The sequence below is a fragment of the Sciurus carolinensis genome, chromosome 1, assembly GCF_902686445.1.
Source record: "Sciurus carolinensis chromosome 1, mSciCar1.2, whole genome shotgun sequence".
In the NCBI taxonomy this organism is placed as follows: Eukaryota; Metazoa; Chordata; class Mammalia; order Rodentia; family Sciuridae; genus Sciurus; species Sciurus carolinensis.
The window spans coordinates 135,938,009-135,957,861 of record NC_062213.1 but is presented as its reverse complement, the minus strand read 5'-3'; the positions used below and the strand labels follow the sequence as shown (position 1 = coordinate 135,957,861).

General features: G+C 34.3%; 1 protein-coding gene across 4 annotated transcripts in view; it reads left to right on the top strand.

The window, feature by feature from the left end:
- Nucleotides 1–207: 207 nt before the first annotated feature.
- The window catches only part of Sh3glb1 (SH3 domain containing GRB2 like, endophilin B1), a 32,205-nt gene continuing 12,559 nt past the window's right edge, over nt 208–19,853 (top strand). For 2 of the 4 annotated variants that reach the window (XM_047551518.1, XM_047551512.1), the window contains exons 1-5: nt 209–622; nt 11,280–11,421; nt 13,913–14,041; nt 16,720–16,853; nt 18,670–18,762. In XM_047551518.1, coding sequence (XP_047407474.1) covers nt 551–622; nt 11,280–11,421; nt 13,913–14,041; nt 16,720–16,853; nt 18,670–18,762 — 570 coding nt within the window. In that variant the 5' untranslated portion in view covers nt 209–550. Of the gene's footprint in view, nt 623–11,279; nt 11,422–13,912; nt 14,042–16,719; nt 16,854–18,669; nt 18,763–19,853 lie in introns of all 4 variants that reach the window. The other 2 variants (XM_047551501.1, XM_047551527.1) reach the window with 2 other exon arrangements.

The following is a 19,853-nucleotide window of genomic DNA, read 5'->3' as shown; positions in this document are numbered from 1 at the left end:
ACTCTTGGTGCTCAGAGGTTAACTGCGAACGTGCAGAGGCTTGGCGACCCCGCGGAGCGCCCCACGAGGCTCCCTGGCAAGCTGAGGGGCGGAGCTCCCGGCGCGCCCCGCGGCTGACTCTCCGCGAGCCTCCAGGGGGCGCTGTTCCCGCGAGAACCGTGATAAAGGCTCCGCCCCACGGTCGGTGCTCGCTTCCTCGTTTGGGGAGCTGGCCCCACACCTCAGGGACGCCCGCCCGGGTCTCGCTCGCACGCCACGGCCTGCGGCGACGTTAAAGGCGGCTCTCTGGGCTCGACAGACCCACTTTTTCGGCGGCCGCCGCAGGGCGCGCGGCCTGCTCGGAGGCGCTTGTTCTTTCGCCTCGCCCCACCCTCCTCCTCCCCCTCCTTCTCCCCTTCACGGAAACGACAGCTGCGGCGGCGGGGTTGGCGCCGCCTCCCTCCACCTACCACGTCTGCCCCCGCCGCGCTCTCCCGGAGTCCCAGCCCTGTCGCGGCGCCTCCGCCTCCCCGCTAGGTCCGCCGGCGGCTCAGCCCGGCTGCCGCCCAGAATGAACATCATGGACTTCAATGTGAAGAAGCTGGCGGCCGACGCGGGCACCTTCCTCAGTCGTGCTGTGCAGGTACCGCGCTGGTGAAGGAGAAAGGGTGGCGGCGCCCGGGGAGAGTCAGGGAGGGGCCGCCCCTGCCCGGCCCGTGGCGGCGGCGCCCCGGGACCCCGGCCTCGCCATCTGGCCGCTGGCTTGCCGTGGCCGCGGGCCTGGGTGAGGGGCGCGGCCTGGCACCGCTGGTCGTTCTCGCCCCCACCCCCAACTCCTGCTCAACCGCCGCTCCTGGGAAGCGAGGCGGGGTGGAGACGCGGCCCGGACCTTCCTCCAGCCGCTGGAGGACACCTTGGGTTCGCCCCGGGGCGGGGGCGTTGCCCCGCCCGCTTTTCTCATCCCGCGACACAGCTGGTGTGACCTTCCTTCCCGGCCTAGCGAAGGCCGGGCGAGTCCGGCAGGGTAACCCAGACAGACCATTCTTGCACCACCCCCACCCTTTCCTTTGGTCTCTCTCACCCTCCCCGCAGAGTCCAAGAAGGGAGTTTCCTTTTCCTTCCCCTCTGCCCAGAGAGCTGCCAACACAGTTCCCTCCAGCCCTCTCTGAGAGGACTGTCCCTGCGCTTGGCAGTCCGTGGGGCAAATGGAGATCGCCTGTTGATATCCAGACTTTGCCAAGTACACTGGAAACATGGGAGTTTGGGGATTCTCACTCATTCTCAAAATGGGAAACAAGGAGAGATGGGGGATATTCATATTGCACCCATGGTCACAGTGGAATGTTTCAAATATACTTTAAGTGAAAAAAATTCTCTGCCTCTTGGTATTCTGCAATAAAGGAAGTGTCAATGGTGAGGAACTTGGACAGCTTTCTACAGCCATCACCCACATTATGCCAACTCAGTTAAATCTATGAACAGATGTAAATTTCACAACATGGGTTATAAACAATCTGGTGTTTATGTTAATGACAGAGTAGCAACAGTATTCTCTTTTGTAAGGAGAAAATATCAATAATTTTCTAATATACATACCAAATTGGTACTAAAATGTAAATGTGTTCTATTACTTTACTACCTTCCTGGTCTCCTTTACCCTAATTTTATTGGCACATTTGATTCTACATTGCTCTCTCCTTGGTAAAAGAAGGTAATAGCTGCCTATATTATGGAAAATGGTATGTCAAGCATTTTGCTATGCACTTGACGTATTATTTTCAGTCCTTTCTGTCACTTTGCCAGATAGATGTTATTAATCCCCGTTTATATGTAAGGAAGCAGCCTCTGAGAAGTTTTATAACTTGCTTAACTTGTGCAGCTAGTAAATAACCAGTGCTGTCTGACTTACTACATCAAGCTACTTTCTCTTCCTGGATAAGTAGTGCAGGTTTAAGATACATAGAATAGAAGGTTGTAGCCTAGAGAGACCTTAAAGATCATCTAGTACAATCTGACCATTTCAAATGGAAAATTCCTATTATTTTGTTCCTAAATTTGCATGTTAAGTAACAAGCTTATTGCCTTAACCTTCTCTCCTACTTTTCCTAAAATATAAGGTGAGTGATTGAGAGCCCAAAGCAAATTTTATGAGACTTAACATCGATTGTAGTAGAAGACTGGAACCTTTGGTATATTTTGTTTAAGTGCTGATTGCCTGTGATGCTAGATGCTTGATGCAAATTTGACACTATGTAATGCTGTTCTTTTAAATAGTTAGATGTGTTTCAGGTACTTACCCTACACTGCTTAAATAACACAGACACATTTCTCTAGAATTTAGTCTAATTTAAATTGTTGATGGACTCAATTTTAAAAAGTAAACCTAGCAAAGCTTCTAAAAGGTGTACTTTCCAAATGGATTCAAGTACTTCTTTCAGATTCTTTAGGAAAAGATTCTCGAATTCTATTCTCATCTGTTAGCTATCAAATAATTTTCTCATCAGCCTTAAATATATAAGGGCACACTTCATGTCTGCCTATCACTATTCTGGACATTTTTGATATAGCAGTGAATAAAATCAACAAAGTATTTGCCCTCCCAGAGCTTACCTTGTAGCAAAAACAAGCTATTAGAAAAATCCAGAAGAACAGGGGTAATGGCAGGGTTGGTGGTAGTGGGTGTGTTGTACAGATAGAATATAGTTAGGGCAAGTCTTTCTTGTGGAGTGAAATTCAAAGAGCCCTCAAGGAAGTCACACAGGCCCAGTGATTTTTTTTTTGTTTGTTTGTTTGTTTGTTCTTTGAGGAAAAGCATTTCACATAGAAGAAACAAGTGCAAATTGTGTAAGCTTGGGGGTTTCAGAGGTACGAGGGAAACCAGTTAGGGGACTGTGGCCTTAGAACAGGCAAAAGGTAATTTTGATTTAGATCATAGTGGTAGCAAGAGGAAGTTCAAAATCTATCCCATATTGGCTGTCAGATTGACTCTGGGATATGAGAAAGATAAGTTGAGGATGATTTTCAAGGTTTTAACTTCAACCATTTATTAAGAAGGGAACTTTTTCAAGATAAACAGACTTCTTTAATGTGTCCTTTTGTATCGTCATAACTATCATAGATACAAACTGAAATATGGAAAAACTTCTATCTTTGAGGTTTATTTTAAAATATTTCAGAAGAAAAAACAGTTGAAACAATTAGCATAATGCTGACAGTTGATGAAGGGGAGTTATGTGTTCTTGGGATTCCATTATACTATTTTTCATTATACTGTTTTATCTTCATGTTTCACATTCTCCACAATACTTTTTTAAAAATAAAGGTTAGGGGGCTGGGGTTGTGGCTCAGTGGTAGAGCACTTGCCTGGCATGTCTGAGGCCCTGGGTTCAATCCTCAGTACAACATATAAATAAATAAAGTAAAGGTCCATTAACAACTAAAAATACATTTAAAAAAAAAAACGGTTAGGAAAAAAAAAAAGATGCTTCCATAAAATAACGTGTAGTTTGGAATGCTGTGTGATAATTTTCACCAAAACACTGCTTTCTTATTTCAATATTTAGTCAGTAACTGAGTTCCTACTCTAAATTGAGTTGACATCAACATGAATGCCAAAGTACCACCATTCATGCTAAGAGTACTTTAAGAGCTATGCCACTGACTTCATGAGCAATTAAAAAATAGTAGAGAAAAAATTAAGTTTCCTAATTACTAAATAATTTCCATTCAAATCAAATGGTACTTTAAAGAATAGGCCATTCTGATAGACCAACTACCATACTTTTTTTCATTTTCCTTTAAAAAGTTAAAAATTAAACTTTCTTGTTTTAAAAAAAATCAACTCAAACTATTAAAGTATGTATAAATGGATCTTACCACCACTCCATTCTCCCTTCTAAAATTTGTTCATAAACCTTAGCACTTTAAAAAGAATGTTAAGGTAGAATGTATAAAGGAGTAGGTATATTTATTCTTAACTAGTCCAACTTGGGTACTTTTTAACTGCCTCAGAACAATAGAAAACAATAGTAATTTGTCCTTGCTAAATTATTTTACTATTATCTGTTTTTTTGTGTGTGTGATACTGGAAATTGAACCCAGGTCTTGGTACACTAAACAGCATCTCCAGCACTGTCTTAAAATTTATTTTGAGAAAAGATCCCCTTAAAATGGTGAGGCTGCCCTGTAGCTTGAGATCCTTCTATCTCCACCTCCTGAATAGCTGAGGTTACAGGTGTCACCAACTGTGCCAGTCTGCTAAAGTCTTAATAGCCATTTATTTGTTTTCAGACTCAGTCTTTTCAGTCCAAACTTTATTGAACATTAAATTCTTCCTTGCAATCTGGTCTTTTCTCTCACTCATATAAAAACTGCATTCTGATTATATATTTATTTTTAATTTCTAAAATACCTTGTACTTGTCTAATTCCAGGTTATTGTAACCCATCTTGAATGCCCTCCATCCCTTTCCTTCTTATTCTTTCTTCATGATAACAGCTTCAAGTCCATCTCAGTTATGAAGGCTTTTCAAATCACAGGAGCTTGATGTGAAATCTGTGTCATTTTTTAATTCTGTATGATCAGGTGACATTTTTCTTTCAGTGAACTAGCTCTAAAATCCTATAACTCCATGGCTTTTATGCAGTCTGTAAAAATTTTTTAAAAAATTTTTTTTAATTTAAAAAAATAGTTTGTATGTCTTAAGGAATCAGCTGTTTCTTTCTTATTCCCCTCTCACAACATCCAGTATGGTTATCTTAGAATACTTTAGCCAAGCAAGTTATTAAGCATATTCGAAATTTACTCTGAGGGACAACAAGAATCATTTACCATGTTAATAAGACTCTATTAGAGTCTTTCTAACACTACCTCTGCTAACCTTGAAGTTGACTGATACCAGTCTAAAATATTAAAGTGTTCAATACAACCTATATTTATTGAGTACCTTCTAGATACTTGGCTTTGAAAGATACAAAGATAAATGAGAACAAGTTACTGCCCTAAAGGACTACATAGTTTAGTACCAAAACTGGCATAAATATTTTTATTCTTTGTAGTATCCATTTTGTGAGTTATTCTTCTTTTAGTAAGTCTTTTAAGGGAATAAAGGAACAAGAAATAAATAAATTTTAATTCTAGATTTGCTAGTAAAGCAAAACTTTGTTTGCCTTTTTAAAAATAACAGTGTATACTTTCTAAATATTTTTTCTCAAACTAAATTAGGGAGTTCATTTTAATTTTCTAATCTTTCCTCTAAACTGATGATTAAAGTTAATATTGTGAATTTCATGAATACTACCTATTTTCTGAGGAAAGAAATCTTTAAAAAACAGTTTTGAAGTTGACCTTGATCTTGATCTTTAGTTTATTTCCATGAGCAAGACTGTATCAGAGCTAGAGATGTAAAAATGAATATGATGATGCCACCAATTAACTTCTATCTGGAGTTCCAATTTGGCCAAACAAAACTAACACTAACATAGTGTGTGTGTGTGTGTTTGTCTCTCTCTCTCTCTCTCTCTCTCCCTCCCTCCCTCTCCCTCTCCCTCTCTCTCTCTCCCTCTCCCTCTCCCTCTCCCTCTCCCTCTCCCTCTCCCTCTCCCTCTCCCTCTCCCTCTCCCTCTCCCTCTCCCTCTCCCTCTCCCTCTCTCTCTCTCTCTCTTTCTCTTTCTCCTTCTCCCTCCCTCCCTCCTTTTCCCTCTCCCATTTTCCCTTCTCCCTACCCTCCATCCTCACCCCCTCCTCCTTCTATAATCCTGTTTTTCTTTATAAAATTTAAACTGTGATAACTTCAGCATGTCTAGTAAATAAAACATGCCAGATTCAAAATTCATACACTTTCTCATTCTGCAAAAATTTCATGTTTACTGTTACTTAAAACTGTAGTGTCCTTTGGTACTATTGGTGTTAATTTAATAAACTACTAGACAGAAGATAGTTTAACCTTGTGCTAAAATTTACATTTATATACTACATAAATAAGGTAATTAGAAAATCTATAAGATTTGTCATATTGAAAGTATTTTTAAGATAATGACAAACCAAGTAATGTATATTTAAATACTTAGGAGCTTAAAACAGTGACTCAGTCTTGGCTGCACTAAAATTTACCTGGGGAATCTTTTTAAAATACCCACACATAGACTGTACCCCAGTCCAATGAAATTAGAATCTTAGGTGTTGAATTGAGCATCACTTTTTTCAAAACTCCCAAATAGTGCTAAAGAGCAGCAAAAATTGAGAACCCATGGTGAGGGATCCACTTTATGATTTATTAATACATTCAGAATTTGTTATAGTTTCCCTTGAAAAATTTAGATTACTTTTAGAATTTTAGCTTTACCTACTAATAGAGGGTGTTAACCTTTCTGTGCTCATGCCATTTCACTATAACTGAAATATTATGAAAAATTATATTTTAGAGAGCTTTGGATTTGGATTTCTATGACTTATTTACATTCTTTTGTTAATTGTTTTCAGAAAAGTTCTTAGTTCTTAAACTGTACTGTTACTGATTCAATGAAATGACACACAAAATTAGCTGTGCTTTCTAATTAACAGTTATCAAGAGACTACAAAGTCAGCAGTGATTTTCAACTTAAAAATGTTGAAAACAAAATTTTTCTGAGTTAATTTTAATGTTTTAGTAAACAGGAAAGGGATCTTTAAAAAATATAGATATAGGTCTTTTGTCGTTCTGAAAAGGGTGTCATTTTTATAATTTTATGTTTGTATTAATACAGTATTATTATCCCAACTAAAATATAAACTCCTTGAGCGGAAGAATCACATCATATGCTGATCATCTTAAAATAGAAGAAAATATATATTCCATAAATATTTGTATTAGTATTTTAGATCTCCCTAATTTAGTTTTGATAACTCATAATTTTCTGTAGCAAATATATTTTTAAAGTTTGAGAGAAATGTATGTATTAAATAACATTTTATTGTCAATACGACATACCTTCTGACTGATGATGGAAAATCCCCTTTAACCTCAAAGATAAATCGTGGAAAATATTATGTCTTTTATAATTATACATTTGGGTAATAAGACTTAAATACATCATTTCAGTATAAAAGTATAACCTTAATGTATTCTTATTGTGTGTGTCTCTGCCTCTTTTTTTTTTTTCATTTAAAGATAAAATTTAGGCTACCTTTAATTGGGTGGAAATAATTATTGAATATCATGTAAGAAACAAAGGGCTAGAAGAGATAGATGTCCAGAACAAATACACAGGAGTGAGGAAGCACAGAATATGTGTGAACAATGGTGATAGAAATAAAAATACTAATTTCTTTGAATCAAAGTATTTAATGGAAGGGTAGTTTAGTCTAATAAGACATAATTGAAGCAGATGTGAGATTCATTTCCAGCATTGACACCTTAGGGTCAGTGTGATTAAACATTTTGCCCAAACTTACTGATCACTAAAATTATGATTCTTAACTAAAAGATTTTTTTTGAGTATCAGATATAAAAGGCACAGCTTAATGTATGAAATTTTTTAACATACACAGTGCCCTGACCTTAAGAATTCAAAAGTATAAAAAAGATGTAGTAATCTTTTTTAAAAAAGAAAACATTTTAAAAACAAAAAATAAAACCACATATAATATGAATGTGAAACACAGATGTGGATAGAGTGAAAAGTAAAATATCGGGTAGAAAGAATTTCTTACTGGAACTTAAATATTTTCTTCCTGAGAGTTTTCCTATAGAACTGCCATTTTCTAAACCTGTTTCCTTTATTCAGACCATCTCACACATAAAGAAGAGTTCCTGATATTGTTTTGATTTGGTTTTGGCCTTCTGAATTAGATAGTAAAAACTACTTATAGTATTCGTAGGACCTTACTTTGTAAGTGAATTTACATATTTTGTTTCTTCTTTGTACTTTTATAACTACAAGACTTGTTGCAAATACCCATCTTTGTTCTATTCTCCCATACTTTTTTCACTAAACCTTATTTTTAATAAGAGACCTGTAAGATAAGTACCATGAGAATCACGAAGAAAATTTTACATAATCAAGCAAACAGTCCTTTGAACTGAAGATTGAAATGTTTTATTTTCTGAATAATTATTTCTAATTGATTCTATAAAATTCTGTCAGAGAAAACTTGCCCTGAATCCTAACAGGTGGCAGATAAACATGACTACTTAGTGACTATTTCTTTAATCACTATTATAAATTTTTTAAAGTAATTTCTAGTCTTTTTTTATTTTTTCCAGTACTGGGAATTGAACCCAGAGCCCTGCACATCCTAGGCAAGTGCTCTGTACCTTCAATTTTAGTGTTTCTAAAACATCTTTTAGGCAAAGTTTAATGTTTCATATACTGAAAATAATAGGCCTGTAGTTTTAGACTTCTTAGATAATACTTTTCATTCTCCTATAAAACAGATCATATCTTCTTATTATTAAAAGAGTGCCTTACACAAAGACTGACTTAACAAGTACTATTTTTATATTATTGAATTTTCTATATCTAAGCTAGCGTTGGTTTTTAAATACAAATTAGGAATGTCTACAAAGAAATTACTTATTTAATATTCATAAAAGTGATGTTAATGATAGTATAGAAATAGTGCATCCGGAAGACAAATATCAGCCTAAATAACCTAATCCTTCTAGATCTTTATATAACTCATTTCTTATCATTAATTTGCAGGCCATTTGTTACCTGCTCAGAGATGGGATTTCTCTCTAACCATCCCTATTTCAAACTCTTTGAACTTCTCCTTCCCCTTCCTGGCCCAAGTCATACATCCCTTCTCCAGCGAAGCCTTCCCTGATTCTCCTACTTCACCCTTTCCCTGAAAAATTAATTCTTCATCTACCTTTACATTCATTGTATCACTTAGAAATGTAGAATCACCTATTTTGGTCCTCTCTTCAGCAGCTTAGATCTTTGTATCCTTATTATCAAATTATTTGTTTTTTCATTTTTGTCTTTCCACTAAAACGTTAGGTTCCTAAACAGAAATCTTGTCTGTCTTGTTGGCTGCTGAAACCCATGTGCTTAGAATAGTATCTGGCACATATATAGGTCCTTGATAAATTTTTTTAAATTTCTTTTTAGATGTTGACAGACCTTTATTTCTTATTCATTTATTTATATGTGGTGCTGAGAATGAAATCCAGTGCGTCACACAAGCTAGTCAAGTGCTCCACCACAGAGGCACAATCCCAGCCCCCTTGATAAATTTTTGTTGAAGAAATGAGTGAATAAACAAATGAATATTCTTGCTTAAGGAGAAATTTATGCAGATATTACCAATTTTTAAAGTGCTGGGTGTATCCCTTTCTCCCCTTTCTATTGGTTGCTTTCTGGGACATATTATATCTAACTATTAGTGGTAGTCTTTTAACATGTCATAATCCATACTTCTGTAAGACTTCTGTTGCTTAGAATCTTTAGGGATCTGTAATGACTACCACGTTCTCTTCCTAAGAATGAGGTTGCATAGTATATCCACCTGACCTTGGGATCAGAATTTGTTTTTGTCTAGTGCCCAGTTGTGGGTTACAGTACAGTGCAAGTTTTCAGGCTTAGGCAATTGCTTTAGAACTGCTATTCTCAGTTCCACCCATTGAGTTGGTCGCTAAAAGACTGACCAGGCCAGTCTGTTAAAATACCTAAAGCTTTACAAAAGCTATTAAAGCTGTTATTTCAGCTGGGCTTAGTGCCTCACACCTGTAATCATAGCTACTCAGGAGGCTGAGGCAGGATGATCACAAGCTTGAAGCCAGCCAGCCTGGCAGTTTAGCAAGATCATGTCTAAAAATGGGCTACAGGTATAACTCAGTGATAGAGTACTTGCCCAGCATGTGCAAGCCCCTAGGTTCAATTCCCAGCACCACAGAACAAACAACTAAAAATAAACTGCTCTTATTTCTAGTCCTGAACAGGACCTTCAATAGAGATTATAAACAGAAGTCTAAAAATAGGATTCTAGAGAACCCTTCAGCTAAATACTGATAGTCAATTGAAAGTACTGATAGTCAGTTGAAAGTACAGCCTGAGAAAAAGGATGCTGAAAGAAGCAGATAATAACACTCAGAAAATAGGACAACAGGAGAATTTTTAAGAAATGAGAGGAACTAGGTGCTATAGCACATGCCTGTAATCCCAGCAACTTGAAAAGCTGAGGCAGGAGGATCACAAGTCAAGACCAGCCTCAGCAATTCAGCAAGACCCTGTCTCAAAATAAAAAATAAAAAGGATTGAGGATGTAGATCAGTAGAGTGCTCCTGAGTTCATTCCCCAGTACTGGAAAAAAAGGCAAAGTGATACTGTTTTGTTAGCTAGAAATGAGTCATGACTGAGTGTAGAATTAGTGCTGGTAATGTGCCTCTGTTGAAATGGGTGAAAACCACATATTCTAGGAAAATTATATATGATAAACAGCCTGAGTCATCACCTCTACTTTTAATTTAAAGTATTCAGAAGTCACAATAAGATCTACACAGAAAACTTTTTTCCTTTTTATTATTGCATAGGCAGTGCTACCTTCCCTCAAACAACAACACAATAATAAAAGTTGCAGTTTTCAGTATGATTAACTACATTTTATGATTAAAAAAAAAAAAAACTACCTCCACAGTATGAATAGGATATGTACAAAAAACAGTCTGTAAATGAATAGGTGTGACATATCATGAAGAAACAAATGATTTTTTCCAAAATGTCCCATGAAAACCTATCCAACTTGGGTGTGATTAAAGTGCTAATAATACATAAAGCATATAAACAGCCCTTTTAAAATTTAAATTAAAAATAATAATTACCAGGCACTGAACAGAGTGATTTACATAGTGTTATTCAGTCCTCAAAACACCATAAGATGTGTATTGTCTTCCTTTTACAATAGATGATACTAATAAAAAAGTACTCAAAATGTTGCTCAGGTCACAGTTTTAGTGGTCAGGATCTGAATTCAGATCCATCTAATTCAGACTTCTTAGTCCTTTCCTTATGCTGCCTACCTTTATAGGTAAGAAATATTTGTATACCAAGCAATATGATAGATTTTCTACAGAATTCACACCATACATTCTAACGGAACTACTCATTATAGCTGTGGGGTCAAGTCATTATAAATGGTACGGTAGAGGATATGGATAAATTTACCAAGGGGCAAAAAAAGCATTTCATAAGCAATGGCATACAGACAAACCTGGAATACATTTATTTGTTTGGATTTGAGTTTGCTTTTTACTTATTGATAATAGTTTCCTTACACTTATTTGAAGTATATTTATTTCATTTTTTTATATGTAATCACAGTTCACAGAAGAAAAGCTTGGCCAGGCAGAGAAGACAGAATTGGATGCTCACTTAGAGAACCTCCTTAGCAAAGCTGAATGTACCAAAATATGGACAGAAAAAATAATGAAACAAACTGAAGTATTATTGCAGCCAAATCCAAGTAAGAGAGGTGGGGGAGGATGGGATAATGCTGGGAAATGATATTGACCAAATTATATTGTTGTATTTTATGCATGTATGAATATGTAATAACAAATTCCATTATTATGTACAACTATAATACGTCAGTTTTTAAAGGGAGGGGGTACAAATCCAAGTAAGAGATTTTTATGTCTTACTTACCTTAAGCGCTGTTGGGTTTTTTAATGTTGAAAACAGATTTTTTTGATTATGGTTAAAGAGTCTGTGGTTATTTTCATGCATACTTTGGGTGAAGAAGAAATGATAAACACTTTTTGTGTACCTTCTAACAAATGTATAAAAAACATTTTTTAAGCTTTTGTAGAGTACTCTTGAAACCTCAATTTCAGGCACTGGCTTTGAATTTGAAGAGCTGTGAGGGGCTGAAATGATAAATACATTTTCCTTTTCCATCTAGGAGTTATCCTAAACAGTTAAGGGAAAGTTATACAGAAGCTTAAAAGTACCAGTTTTTTAATATTTATTTTACATTTTCAGATAAATTATCCATATTTCACTACATAATCCTTGCAGATTTTATGCCAAATTGTTTTGCAAAAATGGGATGTGGCCAATATGTGAATTTTTTAAAAAAATTATGCCAGTGTAATTTAAAAATTATTTTTTTACCTGTCTTTGGTGCAAAATTAAGATGCAGGGAATACTTGTAAATATACATTAATGTGATAGTGATGATTATGTGTTTGAAATATGATATCAGACAACTGTGATTTTTCAGATCACTTATATCAACCTTGCCAGTACTTAGGTGTTTGTTGCTTGAAACTCACAAAGTTAGCCTCTGTCCAATGTAGCCTAGCTAATTAGATGTGGAACATAAACTAGAACCAGGGATACTTAATCCTATTCTTTTCACTGTAAGCTTTACATATCACTAATGAAAGACAAAGGCAATAATGCATGCTTTTCTTCTCTTTTCCCCAGTGCTGTTGTGACCATGTTGTGAAATGCCATAAATTTTTTTAGATACTAACTTAAGCTTCAAGCGGTATAAAAATATTAGTAATCCTTTGCCATTTTAGTTAAATTGTAGTGACCTTTAAAATAAGCCTTTTATACCTTGAATGAGGCCTATTTTCTTTAGACATCATGTGACATTTCTTATTCATTTAAGGTTATTTAAATTATATATCATATCACTTTTTAAAAGTAGTGTGTAAAAATATGTTACATTATAGCAGAATTGCCTACATTATTTAAGATTTTATGACCTATTGAATGGCCCACTAAACTAAAGCAGTTATTTTTGATATATCAAATGTTTTATTAACTAAATGAAATAATATAGGATTTAAACTTTTGACTACATAGGTAAAAAACAGTCAAAACTAAGAATCAGAAGATGAAATTCTGAAATTGTTATCATGTCTTAAATGATTATTTTGCAATGACTCAGATTTAACTAGATTTTAAAATTCTGCTTAAAAACTTCTGATTTTGCACCAGAATCTACCACAAAAGCAAGTATTAATTGTAACATCCTTTAATAGGTGTATTTTATTTTAACCCTTTTGCCAGCTTCTGAAGTATTTGTTACTGGTTCAGCTCATTCTTGGAATATCTTCCAACTATATAGGAATGTCTATAAGGTGCTTACAAGGAACCTATTTGACTTGACTTCAGATGGTAATTAGTTTATACTTAATTACTATTTCTAGAAACTTCTACCATGTTTACATTTAGCCCTAAAATACCTAGCAAGGTGATTTCTTTAGTTTTATATATTACCCTATAGAAGTGTTTATTCAGCTTTTACTATTTTTTCCCCTCTTTCCATTTATACTAATGTTCAGTATTGCTTTGACCTTTTGTAATTTAAACTTTTCAATAGTGAAATCTTTGAAGTGAATACATGCCCCTGTGTATAACCTATATTACCTGTGTGCTTCAAACATAAATACACTAAAGCCATGGTTTCATATTGCTGATCTGTCTATATTCTATTCCAAACCTGGATTATTCTTTTTCTTAAGCTCCTGTGTCTGTATTTAGACTCTGCCAAGAGTGAGTACATGCTCATGCTTAATGTGTCAGATGCAATTCTTCAGTTCTTTTAGATTCTCTATGTCCTTATTTTCCTAGCTGAGAAGTCCTGATTTTGAAATTATGAATATTCATGCAGAGATTAAAATGCTAAAAATAGGGCAAGGGCCACTTTACTAGATATTAAGTACTATCAATTTTCTTCTGAAACAAAATCCCGTAATACTCAATAATTATTTTAACTTTATTGTAAAATGTTTTTGTGCCAAAAATTTCATCAGATTTCTAAAATAGAAATTTCTTAGAGCTATATAATTCTCTAACATCTAAATGAAAAATTATACATGAAGATATGTATTTGAATGCCAACTTCATATTTAAGAGGTAGTAAATGACTGGTAGGGAACAAAACAATCTCTTAAATAGTTTTGCTCTTTTGAAATCATTGATGTTAACCTTTCTCCTAGATGCCAGGATAGAAGAATTTGTTTATGAAAAACTGGATAGAAAAGCCCCAAGTCGTATAAACAACCCAGAACTTTTGGGACAATATATGATTGATGCAGGGACCGAGTTTGGCCCAGGAACAGCTTATGGTAAGAAAAAAGCAAAAAGTTTTGATAATAAATATCTCTACATTTAGATTTTTGCTACTTAAGAGAAATCATTAACATATAGTAGAGTCAGTTTTAATTTCAAATTTAGTACGTTAAAATTTTGAAGTCAGACATACAGGTAACCTATAAATATGTTCAGTTTAATATTTAAGCATATGTTTACTCAACCATAAAGAAGACTGGAATTATGGCATTTGCTCGTAAGTGGATAGAAATAGAGAGCATCATACCAAGTAAAATAAGCCAGGCTCAGAAACTCAAGGTTGATTATTTTTCTCCCATATGTGAAAGCTAGAGTGAAATAAAGGGAAGGAGGAGGGAAGGACAGTATATCATAAAGGTCTAGGGAAGATCAGTAGTGTAGAAGGAGATTATGAGGGAATGAAGAGGAAGAGGAAAAGGGAGGAAATGCAAAATGAATTCTTAAAAGAATCATGTTATTTCCATATACCAATATGCCACAGGGAATTTCACCTTTATGTTCAAGTAGAAAGAACCAATCAAAAGTAAATAGCTAAACTGGGCATGGTGGTGCATGCCTATAATGCCAGCTACTCAGGAGTCTAAGACAGGAGGATTGTAAGTTCAAGGCCCTGTCTCAAAATTCAAAATTTAAAAAAAGGGCTGAAGATATAGCTCAGTGGTAAGGCACCCCTGGGTTAGATTTCCAATACCAACAATTGATAAATGAATGGATGGAGGGGTGAAAGGTAAATCAGTAAAGAGAAGGGGTTGGAGAGGGGTCGTGAACTGAAATTGAATTCCATGCATGTATGATTTTGTTAGGATGAATACAACTACTGTGTATAATAATCTAATTAAAAAAAATTTAAGCATATATTTATTCAGAGAATTCATATTTTTTTAGTTCTAAAAAACTGAAGAGTTCTTCCCTTGTATTCCCAGTAATCTTATAACACCTCTGTCATAATACATTTTTTTGTTATTATGGTTATGCATGATTTTTTTAAATGTTAGAACAAACACTAGTGCTTTTGTTAAAATTTTGCAGTAATATCAGTAAGCAAAAAAATGTTAGCAGTGGTTATTTCTAGATGTTTGGATTACATTTCATTTTTTTCTTCATATATTTCATATTTTCTGTAGTTGTGTTTTACAGTAAAGTCAGCTTTATTTGTTGTACTTTTTAAATGTACAACTGTGAAGCTCAAAAAAAGTTACACATCTGAGTGACAGCTCAAAGTTATACATCTTTATTTTAGTCAGATCTAATAATCTCATAACATATGAGTCTATTCAGATCTCTATAACTTCCTTTACCTGTTGTTTATGGCTAATAATTCTCTTAAGACTACTGCAAGAAATTGGTCCTTATTTGAATGTGAAATGGTAGGTAGATTAAATGAATTTCCACATGCAGTTCTGACTTATAAAAAACTCCTAAATTCTGGGATATTGTGAATTTCAGGTTTTTGTAGTTGTCTCTATGTCAGAAAGAAATAACCTAAATACTGTGTAAGGCCATTAATCCATTGCATGACTTTTTAGGTGTACAACATTGAAATATTTACATTATATTTTTTCAAAATCTAATTCTCTCAGAAGTCTGACAATCCTTAAAACTTTTTAAATCAGTTATTAATAACTTAATTTTTAGAAAAGCTCTATGTGATAAACATGTTTATTGCCTATTTATACTGGGATCATATAAGTATGTGAAGGAGACCTGGCCCCTTTCTTTCATGGAGCTGAAGGCCTAGTAGAGCATGAACATTATAAAGGCTTTTAGATTTTTTAAGATGTTGATCTCTTTGCACCTCTTAGTAATTCAGGTGAATGTGACCTGATTGTTGGAATTGGGCTTTGAAATCCAATTATTGGTAAATGATAATAGCTAAAAATTAAATATTCCAGTCATTGGGTTAAGCACCATACAGTATATATACTTGTGTATTTCAGTAAATCCTAACTTATAATGTAAATTCTTTTATCTCCATTTTAAAGACAAATTTGAGGCTTGAGGAGGTTGAATAATTTATCCATGATCACTCAGCTAATAATTCAAATACAGATCTATCAGAGACAGATGGATTATTATGCTATATGCTATTATGCTGCATTACCTTCCTTACCAGTCAGATCTAATCTCATTGTAAGGATTAAAATATACAGAGCTAAAACTTATTAGAGCTAAAACTGGGAGTAGAACCTTGATATTGGGGTTCCCTTTCTTTCTCCTCTAATTTCTGCCCCTGCCTTTCTATTCTACTTACCCTATTTAAATATGGAGTGATGTAAATATTATTAGTTATGTAAGTGCACAGATATAGAAGCAAAATAAATTGTGACTTTGGTCTACTTGTTAAAATATTGTAAGCTTTATATTTTTCTAAACTTTTCTGAATTGTGACCATAAATATTTTTTGGCATATATTAACTCCTTAGTACCATTTGGTAGAATTTGTGCAGTTAACCATGGTATGATAGGGAATAATCTTTTGTCTATTTCATTTACATATTTATCCTAAATTTACTTTAAAATAAATGTGTTAGTTAATTGTTTGATTTTACTAAAGTAAACAAGTGACAACTAACTTTTAAGCAGATTAAATTGGTAATTTATTCTTATGTGATTTTTAATTTTATGACATTGATAGACACTGGTTAAAAAAAAAAAAAACCTTTTTTCTTTGCAGGTAATGCTCTTATTAAATGTGGAGAAACACAAAAACGAATTGGAACAGCTGACAGAGAACTGATTCAAACATCAGCCTTAAATTTTCTCACTCCTTTAAGAAACTTTATAGAAGGAGATTACAAAACAATTGCTGTGAGTTGGAAAATGTTCTTTTTAGTAAAATAATTTAGGTTTATGCTTAAAGTTTTCAATGAATAATTTTTCCTCTTAATGACCATATGTGTAAACAGATTGGAAAATGTAAATATTCTAGGTAAGGTACCTATTCACCAGGATACACACACAGCTAAACCAAAATAAAAGAATATTAGTAACTTTAGCTTCATTTTTTGCATGTCTTACATTTTTATTGATATATTTACATTCATTCTTATTGATGACCAACATCAAAATCTTACCAGAGTCCCTGAAATAGGGAAATATGGTATAATATATAACCATAGTGTAGTTATATAACTAACTAGAAACCTAATTATTGGAAGGTATGTTTCTGGCTATTATACTCTTCTCTTTATGCTGTATTCTTAGAAATATATTATCTTTTCACACTACTGGGTTTAATTGCTAAAGTATAAAACAGTAAACACTTTCCAAACCTAATCTGTTAGTCTGTATCTTTAGTTTATTTAGGGATGGAGAGTGAAGATCTTGGTGAATATTTTTCCTAAGACTTTTGGGGACTGGGTTTGTGATTCAGTGGTAGAGTGCTCACCTAGCACATATGAGGCACTGGGTTCAATCCTCAGTACCACATAGAAATAAATAAAATTAAGATATTAAAAAAAAAGACTTGTAGGACTACTCTTTATTGTAAACACAACTACAAACTTTAGTTTGCAGATTTTTTTCTTTCAAAACATTGTAGAAATTTTCAATGTTTATAGTGGATTTGTCTGTGTAAACAAGTATTTGACCTGAGACAGAACCACCAACTTGGAATATGATTTTAAAGATATTAATTTCTCAGTAGGATAAAATTTTATGTGTAGAATCTAAGAATAAAAGATTGAATTATAATAAACTTTATTATACAGAAGCTTAAAATTAATGTAAGCAATTCTGAGATACTAAGTAGTGAATAACAATTCATTCTATTAATTTGAAATTCCATTTTGGAATAGGATTGCATTCAGTGCTGTGATACATGAAGAACAACCTGCTTAGACTGGGAACATAGCTGACTGGTAGAACATTTTTTGCCTACCACACCCATGATCCTGGGTTCAATTCCTAGTACCACAAAAAAAAAAAAAAAAAAAAAAACTAAAACACAGAAAAATAGCCTGCCCTGCCCAATCCCTAAGGTAGATCACATATATAAGACATCAAGAAACCTTGCCCAGTATTTGTCTTTCCTTTACCACACACCCTTCCCTGATAATCTGTAATTGTTTGAAATGGAGTTTATCAGCCTAGCTACCATTAGCATTTTGGGCAGAGTAACTCTGTAGTGGGAGCTGTACTACATTATGGGATGTTTAACAGCATCCCTGCTTTCTACTCAATAGATATCAATAACACCCCCCCAATTGTGAAACCAAAAAGATACTACCAAATATTTCCTGTGGATGGGAAGAGGACAACTCATAAAATATTAAAACTAATATTTCTTTGTTTCTATAGTCTATGTCATCTTTCCTGGATACCCCAGATTCTAAAATGTCTTGGTCATTTTAAAATTGAAAATCATTTTTTAAAGAGTCACATACCTGATCACTGTGTGTGTGTGTGGTGCTGGGAATTGAACTCAGTGCCTCACACATGCTAGGCAAGTACTTTATCACTTAACTACATCTCCAGCCCTGATACCTGGGAGTTTTAAAAGCAGATTTATAATCATAGATCTTTATCAGATGATGCATGTATTAAACAGAAAGGAATATTTTAAATATGTATACTTGTACTAGATTTTGACATCTTGAGTATTTTTTCTTTTCTGTGTTTATAGAAAGAAAGGAAACTATTACAAAATAAGAGACTGGATTTGGATGCTGCAAAAACCAGACTAAAAAAGGCAAAAGCTGCAGAAACCAGAAGTTCAGTAAGTAATTTTTTTCTTTTTAATTAAAAAAAAAAAAATGTTTAGATTAACAACTTTTAAAATATTTTACAAATATACCAGGCAAGATACAGACTATCCTTAGGAATAGAATATGACTTTTTGGTCTTGTTTTTGTATTTTCAAACAATTTTATCAGAATTAATAATCCTGGTCAATCCAAAGTAGTCATATCAAGAACATTATTCAGCAGTACAGCTCTTGCTAAAAACCAAAAATTATTATACCTTCTAAAACTGTTTCATGTTCTATAAATATCCTCAGTGGTGATGACAAATTTGTATTTATTTAGATTTATTAAGACTAATTAAGATTGTATTTATTTAGATTTATAGATTTATTAGAAAATAGCAAAAAAAAAAAAGAGGTAATTAAGATGAGAATGAATCAAATTTGGGAATACTTAATGTAGCTTAAAATTAAATGGATTTCCTTCCTATATCTGACTCATACTGACTAAAGGAACTGTCACCAAGAATAGTTCCAAAGGGATTTAAACAATGGCATCATGGACTCCTAGGTGGCTATTTTGAAGGTGAGAAAACCCATTTAGATAAATAAGTTCTGGTATATTTTTTCAGAAAGATCAACTTTCAGCATCCCTTTTTTAACTGAGTAGCTATAAAATGTTATAATTTATTGATATATTAAATACAATAATTTGATGATTTTATACATCACTTTCTTAAAAGGATTCGTTTGTAAGCTTTTTTAGTTAATCTGATAGTTATAATGTCTACTATATTTCCATCCCAAAGTTTTAAAAATTTAAATTTAAATTGAAACACATTTAAGATATGGGATAGCTAATGTTCTTAATTTGAGCAAAGGAATATGTTAAGAGGTATGATGCTTCCATCTCACTACCACGACCACCAATGATTCTCATTGCCTAATGAGCTTAATGAGCCTATATTACAGTGCTGGTACAAGTCTTATAGTTCTTTTTAAGGACAATAGGTTGAGAATTAGAGTGAAATTTAAAACAGATAACTTGGTGTTAGTGATGTCTTGTGATACCACCCCAATACCTTTTATGAGCAGTGTAAGTTTTTCTTACAGGATTCTTCTTT